The 24293-nt window shown below is 43.9% G+C and overlaps 2 protein-coding genes, 3 non-coding genes and 1 pseudogene across 9 annotated transcripts; all 6 read left to right on the forward strand.

Moving 5' to 3' along the window:
• The first annotated feature begins 4992 nt into the window (after positions 1-4992).
• LOC116467790 (signal recognition particle subunit SRP72-like) lies at positions 4993-9119 on the forward strand (annotated as a pseudogene).
• Positions 9120-11466: 2347 nt separating this feature from the next.
• RPL17 (ribosomal protein L17) lies at positions 11467-15499 on the forward strand. Of its 4 annotated transcripts, none has more exons than XM_032152341.2 (7): positions 11467-11485; positions 12375-12427; positions 12513-12553; positions 13019-13153; positions 13399-13497; positions 14410-14601; positions 15398-15499. In XM_032152341.2, the coding sequence occupies exons 2-7, from the start codon at positions 12388-12390 to the stop codon at positions 15443-15445; spliced, it is 555 nt and encodes a 184-aa protein (XP_032008232.1). In that variant the 5' UTR covers positions 11467-11485; positions 12375-12387; the 3' UTR covers positions 15446-15499. The 4 variants fall into 4 exon arrangements, with proteins under 4 accessions (XP_032008232.1, XP_032008235.1, XP_032008233.1 ...); XM_032152344.2 differs by lacking the exon at positions 11467-11485 and adding an exon at positions 11550-11568; XM_032152342.2 differs by lacking the exon at positions 11467-11485 and adding an exon at positions 11664-11684.
• LOC116470049 (small nucleolar RNA SNORD58) lies at positions 12231-12295 on the forward strand. The gene has a single exon (XR_004248480.1). It is a non-coding gene; the product is annotated as a small nucleolar RNA SNORD58 (small nucleolar RNA).
• LOC116470047 (small nucleolar RNA SNORD58) lies at positions 12611-12675 on the forward strand. Its single transcript, XR_004248478.1, has one exon. It is a non-coding gene; the product is annotated as a small nucleolar RNA SNORD58 (small nucleolar RNA).
• On the forward strand, positions 14652-14715 carry LOC116470048 (small nucleolar RNA SNORD58). Its single transcript, XR_004248479.1, has one exon. It is a non-coding gene; the product is annotated as a small nucleolar RNA SNORD58 (small nucleolar RNA).
• Positions 15500-16702: 1203 nt separating the features above from the next.
• Positions 16703-22003, forward strand: CUNH18orf32 (chromosome unknown C18orf32 homolog). Of its 2 annotated transcripts, none has more exons than XM_032152345.2 (3): positions 16703-16794; positions 20492-20679; positions 21882-22003. In XM_032152345.2, exons 2-3 carry the CDS (start codon positions 20515-20517, stop codon positions 21945-21947), a joined length of 231 nt encoding a protein of 76 aa, XP_032008236.1. In that variant the 5' UTR covers positions 16703-16794; positions 20492-20514; the 3' UTR covers positions 21948-22003. The 2 variants fall into 2 exon arrangements, with proteins under 2 accessions (XP_032008236.1, XP_032008237.1); XM_032152346.2 differs by having other exon boundaries at positions 16768-16958.
• The last annotated feature ends 2290 nt before the right edge of the window (positions 22004-24293 follow it).

A 24293-nucleotide genomic window follows, 5' to 3' on the forward strand; every position in this document is an offset into this window, starting at 1 on the left:
TTTCATTCAGTGAGATATGTTGTGAAGACAATAAAACAAGATTATGTCAGAGAGGAGCTGCATAGACTGAGTGTCAGGGAAGGAGTTAAGGCTTCAGTGACTAGAATAAGCCAACACGTAAAGACCCGGTTGTAAATCATCTTACATGGAAGGAAAGGCAAAAGCAAAGGCATCAAGACAGGAATGAGTTAAGTGTATCCCTGAAGCAGCAAGGAGCCAGTGTGGCTGGAGCAAAGTCAGTGCAGAGGAAAAGGATAGGAAATGAGGGCCTGGAGCTAGATCAGCCTGCACAGCACAGTAAGAAGTTTGGACTTTATTGGGTGTGAAATGTGAAGTCTTTCAAGGGTTTTAACCTGGGAAGTGCTTTGGAGAGAAGTGGGGAGTGTTATATTATATAGTTTATATTTTTTAAAGATTACGTTTTCTAGTTATAGTTATTATAGTTCTAGAAACTGTATTTTAGGACAACAAAATCACCCCAGTTAATAAGAGAAAGCTCTTTTTACAAAGAATGCCAAGCTATTCCGACTAAAGAAAAATAAAGAGACATGGCAACCAAACACAATGTCTTATTCTGAACTTGGCTCTTCAACCAAAAAAAAATTCTATAAAATATATTGTTGGGATAATTGGCGGCAATTAAATATGGTCTTTATATTAGATAATATTATTATAGAAAATGTTAAATTTTCTGATTCTAAAACTGATTATGAAAGAGAACAACCTGGCTGGGCACGGTGGCTCATGCCTGTAATCCCAACACTTTGGAAAGCCGAGGCAGGCAGATCACCTGAGGTCAGGAGTTCAAGACCAACCTGGCCAACATGGTGAAACCCGCTCTCTACTAAAAATACAAAAATTAGCCAGGCATGATGGTGGGCGACTGTAATCCCAGCTACTCAGGAGGCTGAGGCAGGAGAATCACTTGAACCCCGGAGGCAGAGGTTGCAGTGAGCCGAGATCGCGCCACTACACTCCAGCTTGGGCAACAGCAAGCCCCTGCCTCAAAAATAAAATAAAAAGAAACAACAACCAGATGTCATGTGGGACCTAGATTGGGTCTTGCTTTGTTTCTGTTTTTTGTGTGTGTGTGTGTGTGGCTGCTTTTGTTTGTTTGTTTGTTTGTTGAGACAGAGCCTTGCTCTGTCGCCCAGGCTGGAGTGTAGTGACATGATCTCAGCTCACTGCAACCTCTGTCTCTCAGCTTCAAGCAATTCACATGCCTCAGCCTCCAGAGTAGCTGGGACTACAGGTGTGTGCCACCACGCCCTGCTAATTTTTTCTATTTTTAGTAGAGACAGGGATTCACCATGTTGGCCAAGCTGGTTTCGAACTCCTGGCCTCAAGTGATCTGCCTGCCTCAGCTTCCCAAAGTGCTGGGATTACAGGTGTGAGTCACTGTGCCTGGCGGGTCTTGCTTTGAACAAACCAACTGGAAAGGACATTTGGGGAACAACTGGGATAAATGAAATTGAGGTTAGGTATTAGAAGAGATGAAAATGTATCAACATGGTAAAATTGAGATTAACTGGAAAAAAATCTGATTATGAAATAGTATGTACAGTATAATTTCACCTGGTAAGTATATATGTATATACATACACACATGAAGTATATATCTCACACTATACTAGAAGGATATATTCAAGGTTAATCTTTTGGAAATATAAGGATTTTATTTTCTTAATCTGCTTATCTGCTATATCTGACTTTCTACAAAACACATATAAATAATTTTAAATTTTTGAATAATTTTAAAATTTTACTTATTATTTATTTATTTTTTGAGATGGAGTCAGTCTGTCACCCAGGCTGGAGTGCAATGGTATGATCTTGGCAACTGCAACATCTGCCTCCCGGGTTCAAGAGGTTCTCCTGCTTCAGCCTCCCGAGTACCTGGGATTACAGGCAGGTGCCACCATGCCCGGCTAATTTTTTCTTTTGTTTTCTTTTTTTTTTCTGAGACAGAGACTCGCTCTGTTGCCCAGACTGGAGTGCAGTGGTGCGATCTCGGCTCACTGCAACCTCCGCCTCCCAGGTTCAAGCCATTCTCCTGCCTCAGCCTCCCAAGTAGCTGGGACTACAGGCGTGTGGCACCACGCCCGGCTAATTTTTTGTACTTTTAGTAGAGAGAGACGGGGTTTCACCGTGTTAGCCAGGATAGTCTCCATCTCCTGACCTCATGATCCGCCCGCCTTGGCCTCCCAAAGTGCTGGGATTACAGGCATAAGCCATCTTGCCTGGCAACTTTTTCTATTTTTAGTAAAGACAGGGTTTCACCATGTTGGCTGGGCTGATCTTGAACTCCTGGCCTCAAGTGATCTGCCACCCCGGCCTCCCAAAGTGCTGGGGATACAAGCGTGAGCCACCACGCCTGGCCAATTTTAATTTTTTTAATAAATAAATTGCTCTGGCTGTTCTAGATGGATTACAGGGGCAATCAAGAGTGGAAGCAGGTTGTCTAGTTGATCAGCAATATGCTTTTCAGTATCTGTTGCCCAAGCCTAGGTGGAAGCCAGATTCTTGCTGGAAATGAAGCTTCTCTTTCATGGGAATCCCACATACATGGCCAAAGAGATCTTATGTCTGGGAGCACAAACTGGGTATGTTAAATGGCTTGATATTCTCCAGGGTATTTTGTTGTCCAACAAAGCTGGGTAGAGATTAGCACAGGTCCACGGAGCTGCTCAGTAGAGGGAGGGTCCGGAGGAGTGCTATCCAGCAGGCTAAAGGCAAGGTACCAGCCCTCTTTGAAGTTATACACTGGCCCAGCCAGGGAAATCACAAGCACACACACATACCCAACATCAGTTAATGACAAGAAGAGAAAGAAAATGTACTTTTACATTTGATCTTAAAACAATTCACAACTCTTAAAAATTATGCAGAATAAGCCGGGCGTGGTGGCTCACGCCTGTAATCCCAGCACTTTGGGAGGCTGAGGCAGGTGGATCACAAGGTCAGGAGTTCGAGACCAGCCTGGCCAATATGATGAAACCTCCTCTCTACTAAAAATACAAAAATTAGCTGAGCGAGGTGGCATGTTCCTGTAGTCCCAGCTGCTCAGGAGGCTGAGGCAGGAGAATTGCTTGAACCTGGGAGGCAGAGGTTGCAATGAGCTGAGATGGCACCACTGCACTCCAGCCTGGGCAGCACAGCGAGACTCTGTCTCAAAAAATAAATAAATAAATAAACAAATAATAAAAAAATAAAAAAATTATGCAGAATAAGTAGAGCTATAGTAATAAAAAGCAAACTTTGCAGCTTGAGGAATTAAAGTGTCTCACAAACGGAATGAAATCCCTTAGGAAAGCCTAGTGAAGAAAAATGTCAGCTATTACCCTAACTCTGGGAGGTAAGGGAAAGACAGCCAGGCGGCAGAGAGGAGCAGCCAGCAGCCCAAGGTCTGGAGAGGCGAATAAAAGGACTCCAGCTGCCTGAGTAAGGGATTACATTTTCCGATTGTTGTGAAAAGAATTCCCCTTTCCTAGCTAATAAAGCCAATTTCTAAGTGAAGCTCAAAACAGCATTGTATGGGAGGCTCCGACTGAGAAGAACAAAGTAAATCCCTGGCAAGGGCTTAAGACTTTCCTCTCCCCCCACCACCCTACCCTACTGCTCGCTCCCCTGGAGGCCCAGGAGCCAATCCTCTAAAGAGAATTCTACGAGGGGCAGGGGAAGTGGATGATAATGCTAAAAGACAGAGCATTGAATATTCACTCATCTGAAAATCCCCAAAGACGTTGCTTTCTAAGAAGATGGTCAGAGTAATCCATACTGGCCAACTGATTTAATGTGCCACACTGACAAACCCTTTCCTAAGAATTTATAGCCTCAACTAAAAACAGTTGTTTGGACAAACTGTCAAACTCCTGCAGGGCCCACTTGACATCCGTCTTTGTCAGGTCAGTGAGGAGAATGGCTATTACTTTGAAAAGGCTAAGGGTTTCTTGTTTCCTGCTGCTCCCAGGAGATCTACAGAGTAAGGGAAGCCTCGGTGGTTACCATTAGGCAGAACCCAGTAGAAGTCCTCGGGAGAGCAGGGTTTAAATTCAGCACTTGCCCAAGGCTGGCCAATCACTTGAGGTCAGGAGTTCCAGACCAGCCTGGCCAACATGACGAAACCTCGTCTCTACTAAAAATACAAAAAATTAGCCAAGCATGGTGGTAGGCACCTGTAATCCTAGCTACTTGGGAGGCTGAGGCAGGAGAATCGCTTGAACCCCGGAGGGGGAGGTTGCAGTGAGCCAAGATTACACCACTGCACTCCAGCCTGGGCGACAGAGCAAGACTCCATCTCAAAAATTAATTAATTAATTAATTAATTCAGCGCTTGCTATTCCATTCCCATCTTCTTGGCTCTTGCCTGGATTTCTGCTATAGCTATCCTGGTGCTCTGCTTGGAATTCAATCCCGTGTTCCTGGCCTCACGAATGTACCCAGCCTCAGCACCAGAGTAGTCCTCCTCAACACAGCTTTCACTGGGTCTACTTTGAGGAGCTCAGGCAGCAGCGAACGCGGAATGTGATGTGGTGGATCAAGCCCTGAGAACAGAGCCAAAGCTGGGGTGAAGAGAGACAGCTGACCAAGAGACAGACTGCCCGGGGCAGGGCAGGAGAGCAGGACTAGAATAGAGTGCAAGATTACCCGGAAATACGGCGCTCCCGGTAAGAAGTCGGGAAGGCATGAAAATGTGCGGAACTGGCAGCAAGGACGGTGGGAAAGAGCACAGGATTCAAAGGTATTAATAGATCTAGGCTGGCATCCTGGCTTTGTCCCTTCTGAACCTCAGTTTTCTTATCTGTAAAATGACACATTAATACCTGCTGCGGTGCACACTGCGATGTGCTTCCCAGACACCTCCCAGGAATGGAGGACTCATCTCCCTCTGCTGAGAGTGCTGTTAGTCCTCTCTGAGGATTGGCTGAAGAAGGTCACACCTTCTTCCTGGGGCCGCCCACAGCCAATGACTGAACAACAGGGGAGGAACAAATGCCCAGCCCTACCCCCAACGTGGGGCAGCTGCGGGAATCTCCAGGTACTGAATTCCCCCCCGGGGTCGGGGAGAAGTGTTGGGGCTGCGTCAGTCCCCTCTTAAGTTCGGCTTCCTGACGCTCCCTTCCAGTGTGGAACGCAGGCGCACGGTTTGCTCTCTGAGTCCGCTTCCTGGGCAGCCCAGCTTGCCACAGCCATCTCATCCAATCATGAGGTTCCGTTAAGCTTGTTTTTTTATTTTGTTTTGTTTTGTTTGTTGTTTTTTGTTTTTTGTTTTGAGACAAGGTCTCACTCTGTTACTCAGGCTGGAGTGCAGTGGCACGATCTCAGCTCACTGCAACCTCCACCTCCTGGGTTCAAGTGATTCTCATGCCTCAGCCTCCAAAGAAGCTGGAATTACAGGCATGTGCCACCACTCCTGTCTAATTTTTGTATTTTTTGGTAGAGACGGTTTCACCATGTTGGTCAGGCTGGTCTGGAACTCCTGACCTCAGGTGATCCGCCCACCACGGCCTCCCAAAGTACTGGGATTACAGGCCTGAGCCACCAAGCCTGGCCCGTGAACTATTAATAGTAAATGTAAAGCATCCAGCCACAACACGTGGTATAGGCTGAGTATCCCTAACCCGAAAATCCTAAATCCGAAATGTTCCAAAATCGAAAACTTTTTGAGAGCCAACATAACACCGCAAGTGGAAAATTCCACACCTGACTTCACATGACAGGTCACAGTGAAAATGCAGGTACACAACTCAGTTTATTTAACATACCCAAGGAACAAAGACCCAGTGCCCTTCAGCTGCACTAGGTGCAGGCTGGATGCACTAAGGGCAGGTTCCCCTCGATGATGTCCCACGTGGATCCAAGACCTACATGCATTACTTATTGCAACTTTTTTGCTTATTCTCTGCTCTATGGTATAAAAATATTGAAAGATAACCAAATTAATGAAAGAGGGAAAGTTCTTTTTTACACAAGTCCAATATAAAAAATGCTAATGGAATAACAGAATTACAAAGTCATTATTTTACAACACCTGATGACATAATGAATGTAGGCTCTGAACTTTAATAGCTCCTAAAGCCATTAGATGAAAAGCTGATGAGGAACTTCATAAGGAAGGGGTCACAGCAACAATTTCTGAACTCATTTGCCCATCTTTTTTTTTTTTTTTTTAAATTTTTGGTTCTGGAAACGGTGTCTCTGTTACCCAGGGTACAGTGAAGTGGCATGATCATGGCTCACTGTAGCTTCAAATTCCAAGACTCAAGCAATCCTCCCACCTTGGCCTCCCAAAGAGCTGGGATTACAGGCATGAGCCACTGTGCCCAGCCAACTGCCCAGGGTTAATATCAGTAAAAGTGAGATAATCAGATGACATTATGTACACACAAGGCAAAAACAGAGTCAAAAGTAATATAAGTAGTTTATTTGGGCCAAGTTTGAGGATTGCAACCTGGAAGCATAAATTCAAATTGCCCTAAATATATGCTCTGGTTCGCAGCAATTACAAGTGGATTTTTAAAGGAAAAAAAGAAGAGGCAGTTTCTAAATTGTTTACCAAGAATTTACAGTAAAATAACATAAGCTAGCCAGGCGCGGTGGCTCACGCCTGTAATCCCAGCACTTTGGGAGGCCAAGGCGGGCGGATCACGAGGTCAGGAGATCAAGACCAACCTAGCTAACACGGTGAAACCCCATCTCTACTAAAAATACAAAAAATTAGCTGGGCGTGGTGGCACACGCCTGTAGTTTCAGCTACTCGGGAGGCTGAGGCAGGAAAATGGCTTGAATCCGGGAGACGGAGGTTGCAATGAGCCGAGATCGCACCACTGCACTCCAGCCTGGGCAAAAGAGTGAGACTCCATCTCAAAACAAACAAACAAACAAAAACAACAACAACAAAAAAAACAAAGTATAAGCTATTGATTGGAAGTAAGTTGTTTTTGTATCACAAATTCCAGGAACATGAGAATAATGGGTAAGGCACTAGTCAGGAAACTACAGGAAAGAAAAGAAAGAACAAAATATCTTTAAACAATAGGCTGGGCTGGGCATGGTGACTCACACCTGTAATCCCAGCACTTTGGGAAGCCGAGGCAGGTAGATCACAAGGTCAGGAATTTGAGACCAGCCTGGCCAACATGGCGAAACCTCGTCTCTACTAAAAATACAAAAATTAGCCGGGTGTAGTGGTGGGCGCCTGTAATCCCAGCTACTCCAGAGGCTGAGGTAGAAGAATTTCGCTTGAACCCAGGAGGCAGATGTTGCAGTGAGCTGAGATTGTGCCATTGCATCCCAGCCGGGCAACACAGTGAGACTCCATCTCAAAAAAAAAAAAAAAAAAAAGAAAAGAAAAGAAAGAAAAGGAATATTGCAACTACAAGCTGAACAGAATTAAGAATGCCTTGAAGACAGTAGAAAGTGCCAACCAGCAGACAGACAAACTGAAGGAGTTTTATGGACAAGCATTATGCCGTTTGGAACGCTATGATGAATACTTAGAGTATACAGAGATCTCGCCTGAAACTCCCAAGATGATTATGAAAAGGAGAGGAAAACAAACCTTTCAGCAGTTGTTACTCCTCAAAGCAATTGGGAAAAAGTGGTTCCAGAGAACTTGGGCCTCCAAGAAGGCACACATGAACTGTGCTACAACACTGCACGTGTGCCGATTGGATAAGGCCAGCTGAACCAGGCCACGAAAATCCTACAAAAAGCTGAAGATCTTTGCCACTGTTCATGATCAGAAGACTGTGATGGGACTGAGAAAGACCCACAGGCAGAACTGGCCATCATTCATGGTCAGATGGCCTATATTCTGCAGCTTCAGGGTCGAACAGAGGAGGCTTTGCAATTTTACAATCAAATAATAAAACTGAAACCAACAGATGCGGGATTACTAGCTGTAATTGCAAACAACATCATTACCATTAACAAGGACCAAAATGTCTTTGACTCCAAGAAGAAGGTGAAATTAATCAATGCAGAAAGAGTGGAGTTTGAGCTTTCCAAGAAACAACTACAAGCTATAGAATTTAACAAAGCTTTACTTGCTATGTACACAAACCAGGCCAATTAATGCCACAAAATATCAGCCAGTTTATAGTCCCAAAGTCCCGAGCATCTCCCATCTGTGTTAATCCAAGCTGCCCAGGTTTGCTTGGAAAGCAGCACACAAAAACAACAGAGCTGCTTCAGGAATTTTCAGATCAACATCCAGAAAATGCAGCTGAAATTAAGCTGACCATGGCACAGTTGAAAATTTCTCAAGGTAATATTTCTAAGCATGTCTAATATTGAGAAGCATAGAGGAGTTAAAGCAGAAACCAGGCATGGTGTCTGCATTCGTGATCATGTATAGCCATGAGGAAGATATTGATACTGCCATTGAGGTCTTCACACAAACTATCCAGTGGTGTCAAAACTATTGGCCCAAATCTCCTGCTCATTTGTCCTTGATAAGAGAAACTGCAAACTTCAAACTCAAATATAGACAGAAGAAAGAGGCAATTAGTGACCTAGAACAGCGATAGAAACAAAATCCAAAAGATTTTCACACCCTGACACAGCTTATTTCTGCTTACTCACTTGTAGATCCAGAGAAAGACAAAGCTCTTTGTGAACACTTGTCATTATCAGACAGCATGTCTCTAAAAGTAGATGTCAGTGCTCTTAAAAAGTCTCCTGGTGCTATGTACATTTGGAAGAAGAGTGGAAAAGTTACTGGAGATAGTCAACGAAAGGAGCAAGGGTGGTAAAATTTGAAAAAGAAGAAAAAGATGGGAAAATTGCCTAAGAATTATGACCCAAAAGTTACCCCAGATCCAGAAAGATGGCTACCAATGCAAGAACATTCTTACTACCGGGGAAGAAAGAAGGGTAAAAAGAAGGATCAGATTGGAAAAGGGACCCAGGGAGCAACTGCAGGAGCTTCATCAGAACTGGATGCCAGAAAAACTGTGAGCAGCCCGCCCACCTCCCCAAGACCTGGCAGTGCAGCGACACTATCTGCATCTACAAGTAACATCATACTCCCAAGACACCAGAGACCTGCAGGGGCTCCAGCAACAAAAAAGAAACAGCAACAGAAAAAGAAGAAAGGTGGAAAAGGTAGCTGGTGATGAGAATACTCTTGTTGCAGGCTGTTTTTTAAACTAGTCTCAGGAATATAATGTTAAACTAGTCTAAGAATATAATGAAGGTAACACACCAAGAAGCAAAAAAAAAAAAAAAAAAAAAAAAAAAAAGAGAGAGAGGCTGCAGTGCTCTATGAATGAGCCACTGCACTCCAGCAGCCTGGGCAACAGAGAGAGATGCCATCTAAGAAAAAAGTTCATTTAAGTTTTATAGGAAAATCACTGAAGATTCAAAAGACAAACTATTCACTCAAAAGGAAATGATCTCACAAGGCTTAAATGTCTTCTAATCTAATCCAATGCTAGCTGACAGACTCAAATGTGATGTGACTTTTTAATTATAGGCTTGATTTCTCCCTAAAATCAGAGAAAATATGGTTGGAGTCCCTAGGGGATGGAGAAAGAAGGGATAAAAGATGAGGAAAGCAAAGGCCAGATCATGGAAGGCTCTTACATCATCCCCAAATATTTGGAACAGGGGACACAGGAAAAAAAAAGGAACCCCAAAAAATGACATGATCATTTTGACAGCCATTTTAGAAAAATGACTGTCAGGGCCAGGCGTGGTGGCTCACGTCTGTAATCCCAGCAATTTGGGAGGCTGAGGTGGGCGGATCACGTGAGGTCAGGAGTTCAAGACCAGCCTGGCCAACATGACAAAATCCCATCTCTACTAAAAATACAAAAATTAGCTGGGCATCGTGGTGGGTGCCTGTAATCCCAGCTGCTTGGAAGGCTGAGGCAGGAGACTCGCTTGAACCTGGAGGCGGAGGTTGCAGTGAGCTGAGATCCCACCACTGCACTCCAGCATGGGGCCACAGAGTGAGATCTTGTCTCAAAAAAAAAAAAAAGAAAAAGAAAAGAAAAGAAAAGAAAAATGACTGTCAGGAATATGGAGGATATATTAAAGTGCAGAAATAATTAGGGCAAGTAGACCACTTAAAAGAAAAATCCAGATTTTGTTAAATAATTGTATGTGCAAAGACAAGAAGAGGGGAGTCTCTCATCTTTCTGGTTTAAGATCCTAGGTGTATGGGGAAGTCGCCAAACAAGGAAGGGAGAAAGGCAGGGTCGCCTAGGGACGCAGGGCTTGGTCACAGAAGCCTGCCTTGGATCCCAGGGCTGCCACTCCCAGCTGCCGGACCTTGGGTTTGCGTTTGCGGGGGAATTCCTTTTTCTTCTTCTTCTTTTTAACACATTGTAGCAGCCAGATCAACTTCATCATCTACAAACGGTTGTCCTAAGGATTACTTGAGGAAATGCATGTACAAACACTGAAAATACTGCCTGGAATCTAGTAAGCTTATAGAATCATTGTCTGTTACTCTTGTCACCATGCAACATCAAAGAGGAACCTGGGGGAGAAGATAGAGTTCTGTTTAAGGGCATGTTAGGTTTCAAATAACCTCAGGTCTTCAGGGACCTCCCAGAAAGAATGTCTAGGGAGTAGTTTGCTATCAGGGTCTAGCTCAGGAGAAAGATGTGGGGCGGGGGGTATTAATCTTGAAGTTAGCGTGCAGTTGAAAGCTCACGTGAGGGGAGGGAATTACCGAGGAAACACCATGGAATCCAGCATCAGCAATGGAAGTGGAGTCAAGGGGAGAGACTTGGGGCTGTGGTCTCCAATACTGAGGTCAAGGAAGCAAGTGAGCCTAGCCTGGAGTCTACTTTCCTGGAGTTTGAGCTGCATAGAGGGGTGGTGCCATGAAATAGAAGACCTAACAAGCTAAGTGCATCACTGACTATGAGGGAATAACCAGAGAGATGACCTGGGGAAGGAAAAAAGGGAAGAAAATGCCAAAAGGTTTTCTCCTCCAGGTGAAGATCTAGAAGCAGTGAGGAACAACGAGGATATTGAACCAGACTCTTCAGTTAGCGCATTTTTCACACAGGTTATAATACAATTGATTGGATGACATTCTCATCCTGAGAATTTCCTGATTACCATAATTACGTCTCATCCTTTCATCTTTTTAATTGGCCATTTACAAACAACTTTCAGGGGTACGGGGCCACATAATCAAACCTAACTAATGTTGACGAAGAAATAAAATGTTTCTTTCATATCTAGTAATACGTAGCCTGTCCTAGGACAGCAACCCTGTTTTTAATTGACTGACATTTAAAACCCTGAATTTTTATTTCTGTATACAAAAAAGAGAACTTTGAGACAGTCCCTAAGGAGGCAATTCGTTTTCACACGTTCTTAAAACATATTCCACACTCCCTTCCCTTTCCTCCCTCCAGCCTCCTCAGATCTCGTTTCTTCGGCTACGAATCTCGCGAGAAGTCAAGTTCTCATGAGTTCTCCCAGAATCCACCGCTCTTCCTCTTTCCCTAAGCAGCTTGAGGTGAGCGTTTCTCCTGCGTTGCTCCGAGGGCTCAATCCTCCTGCCATCGCCGCCATCCTGGCTTCGGGGGCGCCGGTCTCCAGGTCCCCGGGAGGAGAACCTAGGGCTACTAAATCCTCGCTGGAGGCGGTGGTTTCTTATGCGGGAGGACGTGGCGGAGGGCCTGACTTTGGGAGCCGGGGGCCGGTCGGCCTCTGAGGTCCGCAGAGGGACGTGATGGGCGGGAATGGGGACGACCGGGCTCCTCCACTGGTGGGGGCGCCGGCCCGCCGTGGGGCGCGGGTCGCCTGTGGTCCTTGCGGACTCCGTAAGTCCAGTGTCTATTGGTGAGTGGTGGCCGGATACGCGACGCATTTGTGGCCGCAACGAGGAAAAAGTTTTGGGGGAAATAAAGTCAGGTGGAGGCTTTACACATTTCTACAGGAGTGTTGCGTACCGCAGGGCTCTTAACGTGGGTCATAGCCCGAAGGTGTTGAGAGAGACGGCACTACCTGCAGCCCTGACAGCGAAGGGGTTTCTGTAGAGCGGGAGGGAGGAGGTGTAGAGGGTTTTAGTTGAGTTGTGCCATGCGGATGCGTCGAGTCATTTTACGCCTGGAAGATCCAGCATTGGATTGAAACAGGCTGTATTTTCTTCCAAAGGGTGGACTGGATTGGTGGGCCCATGTGGCTACTTCTGTGGAAGCAGTGCTGTAGTTAACTGGCAGATAAAAGGGAAAGGAAGCCCTGGGTGGAGGAAAGGATGGCTGCGATGATGGCTTTCTTAGGACACCTTTGGATTAATAATGAAAACAACTACTCTCTGAGCAGCTGTTCGAATCATCTAACATTTATACTGAATGAATTACTGTAAATACGTATTGACAGAACTACACTGTACTTTTCTCTAGGTAAACTGTGAAAATGGTTCGCTATTCACTTGACCCGGAGAACCCCACGAAATGTAAGTGGACAGGAGGTAGATACCTATTTCCTACTTGGGTTGGCATAAGATACCAAAAAATTAACCAAAACGTTTTATTTTCTAGCATGCAAATCAAGAGGTTCCAATCTTCGTGTTCACTTTAAGGTATGCGATTCATAGTTGTGATCCAACAGTTCCTCATGTTCTACTCAAAAAAGGTAGCTGCAGTGATGACTTTCTTAGGACACCTTTGGATTTACCGTGAAAATTAATAAATTCTGAGCAGCCACCTTATATTTAGGCATTGATCAGGGTGTAAGGATGTAGTGTTTGTGAAATTGAGAAGTACGAGAAAACCGTTTGAAAACCTAGTGTGCAGATCAAGATGGGACATTTTAATTGTAATTACATGATGATGGAATTTAAACATTTTACAGTGAATAAATGGAATTTTGGGGTTTTCTCTAGCTTCAAAGAAGTTTCCCTGGCTTTTAGTCACAAGTTTTTTTTAATTGCCTTGCCCCCAAAGAATAGAAATAACGTGACATTTTGAAAAGCTGAAAATTTAACGTTTACTTTAAAAATTAAAGCTTTGATCTAGTTAACCAACACTTTATTCTTCATACTTAGAACACTCGTGAAACTGCTCAGGCCATCAAGGGTATGCATATACGAAAAGCCACGAAGTATCTGAAAGATGTCACTTTACAGAAACAGTGCGTACCATTCCGACGTTACAATGGTGGAGTTGGCAGGTGTGCGCAGGTGAGAATTCTTAGTTGCCATTTGAAAAGACAGATTTTAATGGAAAAGTGATGGGATAGGATAAGAATGGTTAAGATCTGTGCTGATGAACCTATTTCTGGTAGCTGTAATGACAGGTCACCTTGGATTGATGGTGAAATAAACCATATCCGAAGAAACCTTGATGTCAGATGAAATAAATTCATCTTGGCTGTAATGTTAATTTAAATCAAGGAAAATGACTCATCATCTCCATTTTCTTTCAGGCCAAGCAGTGGGGCTGGACACAAGGTCGGTGGCCCAAAAAGAGTGCTGAATTTTTGCTGCACATGCTTAAAAACGCAGAGAGTAATGCTGAACTTAAGGTACCCAAACCATTGACGTCCTGTGCAACTTGGGTGGTTGTTTAATTAATGTTGGCTGTTCAGATTTATGTCCTTGATTTTCTTGTTTTCAGTAATTAACTCATTTAGGATTTTTTAAATTTCTATCTCCAGTTTCCACGGAACGAAACTATTTCCTTTTATTTATTTATTTTTTTTGAGTCCCTTTATGGCAAAATTCTGTGAAGATCCAGAAGCATGCTCTGTGGTCTCTAAGCCTAACACTTACTATTTCTAGTTTTCTGCTGTCTTTTTGCACTGGAGGTACTTTAGGGGCTTTTACCCCTTTTTATGCCATACACCTTTGGTAGTATGGTTAATTATCAAAATGATTGCCTTGGCAGTGATTAATGTGGTTTGTGGCCTACCTTCATAATGGAGAGTCATGTTACATTACAGAAAGAAATTGTTTAAAATTTCAAAAAGTTTAAACAATGACAAACTTGTGTTGACAAAACACAAATTTCTCCATTTTGTATATTACCCATTAGGCTTTTGCATTTGAAGGTCTGGGCCAGAACTGGAATTAGTTTAGGTCTGTATGGCTCCAAACCTTCTAAGCCATGCTGAGAAATTTTGTTTATCATCAAGACTTCGAATTGGGTTCTTCCTTACCCCTCAGCTCTCCACCCGTCTAAGGATCTTTGGGAAGGCCACTCATAGACAAAATGTATAGCACACTGAGTTTGGTGGCAATTTAGACACATAAAGGTGAAGGTAGACAACTGCTTAAAAAAATGCTGTTAGCAGAATAAAAGCATTGCCTTTCAAAAATGATTTCATTGAGGCAGGACCTTGGAGCAAGCCTGGGAATTCATATTTAGCAATGATAGTTTGTGGTGTTTTACCAATTAAGGATGTTCCTGGTTTCATTCTCCTTCCTTTCTTCCCCAGGGTTTAGACGTAGATTCTCTGGTCATTGAGCATATCCAAGTGAACAAAGCACCTAAGATGCGCCGCCGGACCTACAGAGCTCATGGTCGGATTAACCCATACATGAGCTCTCCCTGCCACATTGAGATGATCCTTACGGAAAAGGAACAGATTGTTCCTAAACCAGAAGAGGAGGTTGCCCAGAAGAAGAAGGTAAATTAGTAGTTGCTCAGTTTTGTTTGTGATAGTAGAAACATGTGTGGTTGCTGTGATGACTATCTTAGGACACCTTTGGAATAACTATGAAAGAAAACTATTCTGAGCAACCCTTTCACCTGTCTTATTTTGGCTTTTGTAAGTTTGTTTCTTGACTAATAATAAATGGTAAGTTTTCTGTAATCCCAGCACTTTGGGAGGTCGAGGCGGGTGGATCACGAGGTCAGGAGATCAAGACCATCCTGGCCAACACAGTGAAACCCTATCTCTACTAAAAACACACAAAAAATTAGCTGGGCGTGGTGGCGGGCACCTGTAGTCCCAGCTACTCAGGAGGCTGAGGCAGGAGAATGGCGTGAACCCGGAAGGAGGAACTTGCAGTGAGCCGAGATCACGCCACTGCACTCCAGTCTGGGCGACAGAGCAAGACACCGTCTCAAAAAAAAAAAAAAAATGGTAGTTTTATATTCAATAGCTCAGGCCCGTATGATTATCTGCTGATGGCCCCACTTAGATGTACATAGCCACTACAAAATGGGCCCTCCTCCCAAATCTAAGAAGCTTGATTTCAGTAATTGAGCACATTCAGTTCTTTTGAGTCAAGAACTTGAGTGATTCTGTACACTAATCTTTACATGTAATGAACTTAAGTTCTGTTGATTTCTACCATTTAAGTATTTTCCCCCTTAGTCTTCTAACGACTAGGTTTCCTGCCTCCAGAATAAGCTGAAGTCCTCCAATATGTACTATGGTTTTCTCCAAGAAACTTAACAACACATTTTTCTTTCCCCAGATATCCCAGAAGAAACTGAAGAAACAAAAACTTATGGCACGGGAGTAAATTCAGCATTAAAATAAATGTAATTAAAAGGAAAAGAATGTTGGTTGTCTTTATTAGTGAACGTATTTCAAGTGTCCATACAAGATGGATCAAATGAGGATTTTTTAGGATTAGAATTAGAAACACAGATTGTTTACCTTGCACCATTAAAAACCATTTTCATGGTTGGGCCCAGTGGCTCATTTCTATAGTCCCAGCACTTTGGGAGGTGGAGGCTGGCTGCTTGAGCCCAGGAGTTCAAGCCCAGCCAGGGCAACATGACAGAACCCTGTCTCTCTTAAAAAAAAAAAAGATTAAGTGTGGTGTCACTTCCATGTAGTCCCAGCTAATTGGGGGGCTGAGGTGGGAGGCTGCAGTGAGCACTACTGCACCCTAACGTGGGCAAAACAGAACAAGACCCTATCTCAAAAAAATGTTTCATTATCCCAAAAGGAATTTGCAGTGGTTTTCTTTGCAGAATAATCCAGTATGTGAATATACCAGTTGATCATCCCCAGTTGGAAATGGCTCCATTGAGCATTGCCTTTGAGTATGACAGCACTCAGGCTCAGGTGTTGAAGCTTTTTAGGTTGATGCTCAACCTGTATCATTTCATCAATTGATAAACGGGTTTTGTTTTTGCTGTTAGAAGCGATGCTACTGTGAACGTTTGTGTGCAGATTTTTGTGTTTTCATTTCTCGAGTATATACTAGAGTGGAATTGCTACATCATAAGGTTACCCGAGTAAACATCTGAGGAACTTGCAAATATTTCCAAAAAGGCTGCACGTTACATTTCCACCAGCGGTTTATGGAGGGTCCCAGTTTCCACGCATCCTCGCCAACACGTACTGACATCCTAGCGAGTGTCAGTACTTTCGTTTATAAAGTGATATAACTGCTTCTTTTAAGCAACTGACTTTTGTAAAGTTGGCCTTAATGTTACTTTGCTCTGCCCTTGAATTTAAGAAACCAGCAAAACTAATAGCTTATCCACAATTGCCTCTCAATGGCCTAGTTGCCACCTTCCCTGTGGGTGCCGCGCCGTTTGCACGGCCGTCATCCTTTACCGAGACTGTTCTGAATTTTAATCCTGCGTTCTGGGTATGGGAGTAGTCAGGTCAGGCTTTCTTCCCGCAGCGGAGCTTTGTGTGGGCACCTGGGACGCGCAGGACTTGCGCGCTACCTGCAGGCCGCAGAGCCGGAAGCCCCGCCGCGTCCCCATGGGCAACACTGCTGCGTGCTGTGCGTCCCCGGGCTGACGCAGGCGCGCCTTTGTCGTCCCCGTTGAAGGCGCCCATTGGCTCGGCTGCGGATCGTCCTTCCCTCCGGAAGTGCGGACATTGTCAGCTGCGTTTCCGCGGTCGCGGGTGAGTGTGTCCGGGCTAGCGGCCTGGGTTGGGCTTTGTAGCTGCTCCGCAGGCCCAGCCCGGGCCGCGCTCGCAGAGTCCCAGCCGCTGCGCGGCCTCCTGCCTCCTCCCTCCTCGGCGGTCGCGGCCCGCCGGCCTCCGCGGTGCCCGCCTTCGCTCTCAGGGTACCTTCCTTCCGCAAGCGCGCTCCTCCGCCCTCCGACCCGCCCTCCCCTCCCCTGCCCTCCCCTCCCCTGCCCTCTGTCTGTATTCTTTGTCCACCACCGGCGCCCTCGGTGCTTGCATTTGCCTCTCCGATACTTTAATACTGATTTTGTTCTTTTCCGTGGCCAAGTATCGGTTTCACATCCCTTCTATGATCTTCACCGTTAGGCCTCTGTTCTCGTCTCTTTTCAGTGATTGTCATTGACTCAACCTGTCCCCGCTCCCTCTGTCTCCACTAAGATGACATGCTCAACTGGATGACTTGGAGGAAGGTGGCTTTCCCTATTATGCCTTCCCTATTTCGGATGGAGCCTCAGACAACTGTCTACTCTATTGTCTGGACTTGTCGAGTGAAAGAAGATTCCTCTGCAACAGCTTTAATCCGTTTTGCTCGCTTTGTTGGCTTGGAGCGAATAATAATAATAATATCTCATAGCCACCTTCTAGACTTTTCTGACCCAATTTCCACATGTGTGAAGTAAAATATCTTACCGAAGTATTATTATGAAGATTAAAAGATACAAATAGGCTTCATTCTGAAGAGAGCTAAAAAGTCTCTTAAAAGCCATAATTGTGGCTTAAGTGATTAGTAGTATTTGTTCTCGAGAGTTTATGTACACCGTACTGTGTGCGAACTTAGTTAAAACACAATTGCAGAAGTAAAAATGAATCTTTATGATGGAGGGCCTGTCAGTCACTAAATTAGTACTGGTAGCATTGCCAGTTGTTTTGAAGGGGTTTAGTTGGTTTGGAAAGTTTGGTAAAAACATGACCATTGTGTTTTTGGAAGAGGAAAAGGCAAGAGCATTGAGGAAAACCAGAACTGGAAATAATGGTCTTAGGAGCTCTAGTTACCAGTTACCTCTGTGAGAACTTTGTACAGGTTACAACTTTTGGATTTTTTTTTTTTTTTTTTTTTTTTAATCTTGAGATAGGGTCTGCCCCTGTGGCCCAGGCTGGAGTCCAGAGGGCCATCATAGCTCACGGCAGTTTCGGCTTTCCTAGGCGCAAGCGGTTCTCTCCTTCCTCAACTCCCCAAATACCTGGGACTACAGGCGCGTGCCACCACACCTTGCTAATTATTTAAAAAAAAAAGTTAGGCCAGGTTCCGCTAATCCCAGCACTTTGGGAGGCCTAGGCGGGAGGATCACTTGAGCTCAGGACTTCAAGATCAGCATGGGCAACACAGTGAGACCTCATCTCTACTAAAAATTTAAAAATTCGTTGGGCGTCGTGGTGCAGGCATGTGGTCCTACCTACTCAGGAGGCTGAGGAAGGGGGATAGCTTGAGTCTGGGAAGTCAAGGCTGCAGTGAACTCTGAACACAAGTGGTATGTTTGAGCCATTGCACTTTAGCCTGATCAAACAGAGCAAGACCCTGTCTCAAGAAAAAAAAAAAATCACTATTGCCCAGGCAATTTTTTTTTTTTTCGCTGCGACCTCCGCCTCCCAGGTTCAAGCAGTTCTCCTGCCTCAGCCTCCCCAGTAGCTGGGATTACAGGTGCCCACCACCACGCCCAGCTAATTTTTGTGTTTTTAGTAGAGACAGGGTTTTGCCATGTTGGCCATGCTGGTTTCAAACTCCTTACCTCAGATGATCCGCCCCCTCGGCCTCCCAAGGTGCTGGGATTACAGGCGTGAGCCACCGCGCCCAGCCTCAATTTACATTTTTGTTTATAGCTCTTGGTTGTAATTCATTTCAAAGACACATTCAGATTTGATTCTCTATGCCACTGTTTGCCTGTATTGTGAATAATTTTAAAATGTCTAAGCATAGTGATGGTGCTGACTCATTTGCCAGCAGATGCTACTTAATTTGCAATATTTTGAAAATAAGAAATCTTTTTTTTTTTTTTTGGAGACGGAGTTTTGCTCTGTCACCCAGGCTGGAGTGCAGTGGCATGATCTTGGGTCACCGCAACCTCTGCCTCCCGGGTTCAAGCGATTCTCCCGCCTCAGCCTCCCGAGTAGCTGGGATTACAGGCATGCATCACCATGCCTGGCTAATTTTGTATTTTTAGTAGAGACGGGGTTTCACCATGTTGGTTAGGCTGGTCTCAAACTCCTGATCTCAGGTGATCTGCCCGCCTCGGCCTCCCAAAGTGCTGGGATTACAGGTGTGAGCCACCACACCCAGCCCATTTTTTAAACTCTAAATAGACATAGTAGCAAAGGTACCCAACCTCACTGATTGTTTGAGGATTAAATGAGTTGATATATGTAAACTGTCTAGCACCTACGAAATGTTGTTATTTTTCCTTTATAATCAAATTCGTGATTAGGGAGCAGTGATTGGAAGTTTGGAAGCAGGCACCTCATTATTATTCATGCCTACCACCTATTATTTCTTTATTTTGAGATGGAGTCTTGCTCTGTCACCCAGGCTGGAGTGCAGTGGTGGGATCTCGGCTCACTGCATCCCTTGCCTCTTGGGTTCAAGCAATTCTCCTGCCTCAGCCTCCCGAGTAGCCCGGATTACAGGTGCACGCCACTACGCCCGGCTGATTTTTGTTTTTTTTTGTTTTTTGTTTTTTTGTTTTTTTGTTTTTTTTTGAGACAGAGTCTCGCTCTGTCACCCAGGCTGGAGTGCAGTGGCGCAATCTCGGCTCACTGCAAGCTCCGCCTCCCGGGTTCACGCCATTCTCCTGCCTCAGCCTCTCCGAGTAGCTAGGACTACAGGCGCCCGCCACCACGCCCGGCTAATTTTTTGTATTTTTAGTAGAGACGGGGTTTCACCATGGTCTCGATCTCCTGACCTCGTGATCCGCCTGCCTCGGCCTCCCAAAGTGCTGGGATTACAAGCGTGAGCCACCGCGCCCAGCCTGATTTTTGTATTTTAAGTAGAGACAGAGTTTTACCATGTTGGCCAGGCTGGTCTCGAACTCCTGACCTCATGAGCTGCCCACCTCAGCCTCCCAAAGTGCTGGGATTACAGGCATGAGCCACTGTACCTGGCCTATTTCTTTACCTTGTAGATAGTAGCTTTTTATTTAATAAAGTCTTTTTTTTAGCAAATATAATAGTATATTTTAAGTTTTTCCTACACTGTAGAAAGTCCTTTCATGTATATATATATGTATGTATGTATGTATGTATGTATGTATGTATGTATTATTATCTTTCTTTTTTTTTTTTGAAACAAAGTCTCTCTGTGTCATCCAGGCTGGAGAGCAGTGGCATGAACACGGCTCACTGCAGCCTCAACCTCCTGGGCTCTAGTGATCCTGCTGTCCCAGCCACTTACATAGCTGGGACCACAGGAGTACGCCACCATGCCCAGCTAATTTTTTGATCTTGTAGATACAAGGTCTCACTTTGTTGTGCAGGTTGGTTTCAAAGTCCTGGGCCCAGGCTATCCTCTTGCCTCCCAAAGTGCTGGGATTACAGGCGTTGAGCCACCACATCTATCCCCTTTTAGATATCTTAATCTTGGTAAATTCTTTCAATTACTAATCTGTGATGAACTAATTTTTTTCTTCATATATATCAACAGTTGAGGAGCTCAAGCTCGGGAAAATGGTGTGCATTCCTTGTATCGTCATTCCAGTTCTGCTCTGGATCTACAAAAAATTCCTGGAGCCATACATATACCCTCTGGTTTCCCCCTTCGTTAGTCGTATATGGCCTAAGAAAGCAATACAGGAATCCAATGATACAAACAAAGGCAAAGTGGACTGTAAGGTAAGAAAATTCACATGCCCTGAATAAGAGCAGTGAAAGGGGGTAGTACTTGGGTGAAACACTTAGATTTTGGAAAGACAAGTTTTAGAACCAGAAGCTTCAATAGTTTGTCTAACATTTGGCTTAAATTGAAGTTTTAAAGTAGGCCTCTGATTAATGCATTTGCCCTTTGGCCAAAATGATAACCAGTATTTTCTGACTGATAAGTGTAATGGTAAACAGCTAATGGATGAAGAGAGATTATACTAATACAAACCAGTTTCACTGATTGATAACTTCGGTAAGAGATTTAATTAGAAGGATCATAGAGATTTAAAGAAAACAACACTTATTTAAAAAATGAGTGGACAACTCTGTTGTCTTTAGAATTGGTGTTTTTTTAGATTCAACTTTGTACTCAGCTGCACTAATTTAGCCATCCTGCCCATTTCTGGAAGCAAAATGTTTTCACTCTGAAGCTTGTTGTCTGTTTTTAAAGAGAACGTTTCTTGAGCCGGGCGCGGTAGCTCATGCCTATAATCCCAGCACTTTGGGAGGTCAAGATGAGTTGATCAGCTGAGGTCAGGAGTTTGAGACCAGCATGACCAACATGGTGAAATCCTGTTTCTACTAAAAATACCAAAATTAGTGAGGTGCGGTGGTGGGCGCCTGTAATCTCAGCTACTCAGGAGGCTGAGGTGGGAGGATCGCTTGAACCTGGGTGGCAGAGGTTGCAGTGAGCCAAGATCGCATCATTGCACTCCAGCCTGGGTGACAAGAACGAAATTCCATCTCAAAAAAAAAAAAAAGAGAGAATATCTCTTAATATCTTTTTGTTGTAATAATTCCTTCCTTCCTTCCTTCCTTCCTTCCTTCCTTCCTTTTTTCTTTCTTTCTGTTTTGTTTTTGAGATGAAGTCTCGCTCTGTCACCAGGCTAGAGTGCAGTGGCACAATCTTGGCTCACCACAACTTCCACCTCCCAGGTTCAAATGATTCTCCTGCCTCAGCCTCCTGAGTAGCTGGGATTACAGGCATATGCCACCACACCCAGCTAATTTTTGTATTTTTAGTAGAGACGGGGTTTCACCATGTTAGCCAGGATGGTCTCTATCTCCTGAGCTCGTGATCTGCCTGCCTCGGCCTCCCAAAGTGCTGGGATTACAGGCGTAAGCCACTGCACCCGGCTTGTTATAATAATTTCTAAAATGTTTTTTCATTTTAGGGTGCAGACATGAATGGATTACCAACAAAAGGACCAACAGAAATCTCTGATAAAAAGAAAGACTAAAGCAATTTTCCTAAAGGACCTCATCATTTAAAAAATGGACCTGATAATATGAAGCATCTTCCTTGTAATTGTCTCTGACCTTTTTATCTGAGACCGGAATTCAGGATAGGAGTCCAGATATTTACCTGATACTAATCAGGAAATACATGATATCTGTATTTAAAATGTAGTTAGTTATATTTAATGACCTCATTCCTAAGTTCCTTTTTCGTTAATGTAGCTTTAATTTCTGTTATTGCTGTTTGAATAATATGATTAAATAGAAGGTTTGTGCCAGTAGACATTATGTTACTAAATCAGCACTTTAAAATCTTTGGTTCTCTGATTCATATGAATTTGCTGTTTGCTCTAATTTCTTTAGGCTCTTCTAATTTGAGTGGAGTACAATTTTATTGTGAAACAGTCCAGTGAAACTGCAGGGAAATGAAGGTAGAATTTTGGGAGGTAATAATGATGTGAAACATAAAGATTTAATAATTACTGTCCAACACAGTGGAGCAGCTTGTCTACAAATATAGTAATTACTATTTATTGCTCTAAGGAAGATTTAAAAAAGATAGGGAAAAGGGGGAAACTTCTTTGAAAAATGAAACATCTTTTACATAAATGTCTAATTATAAAATTTTAATCCTTACTGCATTTCTTCTGTTCCTACAAATGTATTAAACATTCAGTTTGGTAGTTCATTTCCTTTTAAAGTCTATTGAAATATCAAAAGGGAAATTTTTCACCACATTAGAAGGCAGAATTTGGATGTTGTGATGGCATCTGTGTAGTGGTGGTACAACAGTTACCATTGTTGCATAACAGGACACTCCAAAATTTAGTGGTTTTCAGCAGCAGTGACTCGACTGGGCAGTTCTTTGCTGTTCTGGGCTCATTCATGGGCTGGCTGGGTCTGGGTCTGGACCTGGGCCGCTATGTGATTTTTATCTTGGGCTTTGAAAATTCAGTGTAGGGACCTGTAAATATTCAAAGATGATGAGATGCATCCTTATATATTTTTTGTATTCCCTCTAAAGCTGGGAAAGATTAAAAGGAACGCCTGCCCTTGGGTCCCTAATGAAGTCTGGGTCCTAAGTCAGGCCCTATTAAATTCTGTGGCTGGTCAAGTCACTGATTTACCTTGGACTTTATTTGATATAAATCATATAAATCAGCAGGTCTCAGCTTTGTCCAAAGGCACCTGAGGGATAATATAAATTCTCATTAGCAAAGAAACTTTTTTAAGGTATAAGTACTATTATGAAAATAACAGATATTTATAGTAAAACAATGCAAGAGCATCCTAAATGAAAAGCGAATGCTTTTTCTCAACCTTCATTCCCTTATTCCAGTTCCACAGAGGTAACCAACTGTTTTTTTGTTGTTGTATGGTTTGTTTTTGTTAGACAGCAGTCTTTCCCTGAACAGTGCTGCTCCTTGTGGAGCAAGGCTAATTCATAGGCAGTGCGTCCAGAGTCCGCCCCAGTTGATTTTGTGTGTAACCTTCTAGCAACTTTTTGAAAATTAATTTGTTCCTAAATATGCACATCATTTTTATTTATTTATGTTTTTGAGACAGGGTCTCACTCTGTCACTCAAGCTGGAGTGCAGCAGCATGATCACGGCTCTCTGCAGCCTCGACCTCCAGTCCTGAAGTGATCCTCTCATCTTAACCTCTCAAGTAGCTGGGACTACAGGTGCACACCACCATGCCCAGCTAACGTTTTTTGTATTTTTTTTATAGAGACAGGATTTCATCATGTTGCGTGGGCTGATCTCGATCTCCTGGGCTCAAGCGATCCTCCACTTTGGCCTCCCAAAGTGCTGGGATTACAGGCATGAGCTACTGCACCTGGCCCACACATCATCTTTTAAAACTTAAGTAATAATTGCAACGTTTCTAATTGTCCCTACTTCTTTGCTCCTCAAAGGTTTTACCTATTGAGCTGTGGGCTTTTAAAATTTATCTCCATATTTATAAATAATACATATGAACATTTTATTTTTTGAGACAGGGTCTCACTGTCACTCAGGTGCTGGAGTGCAGCAGCATGATCATAGCTCACTACAGCCTCCAATTCTTGGGCTCAAGTGATCCTCCCACCTCAGCCTCCTGAATTGCTAGGACTACAGGTGTGTGCTACCATGCCTGGCTAATTTTTTGTAGAGACGGGGTCTTGCTCTGTTGCCCAAGCTAGTCTCAAACTCCTGGCCTCAAAGTGATCCTCTTGCCTCAGCCTCCCAAAGTGCTGGGATTACAGGCATGAGCCACTGCCTGGCTATACTGTTATATTTTGAGCCATCAACTTCAGACAGTGTTTCCTATGGTGGTTGAGATGCAGCTATCTTACACTGCCTCTG

This window comes from Hylobates moloch, unplaced genomic scaffold, assembly GCF_009828535.3.
Source record: "Hylobates moloch isolate HMO894 unplaced genomic scaffold, HMol_V3 SCAFFOLD_5, whole genome shotgun sequence".
Classification (NCBI taxonomy): domain Eukaryota; kingdom Metazoa; phylum Chordata; class Mammalia; order Primates; family Hylobatidae; genus Hylobates; species Hylobates moloch.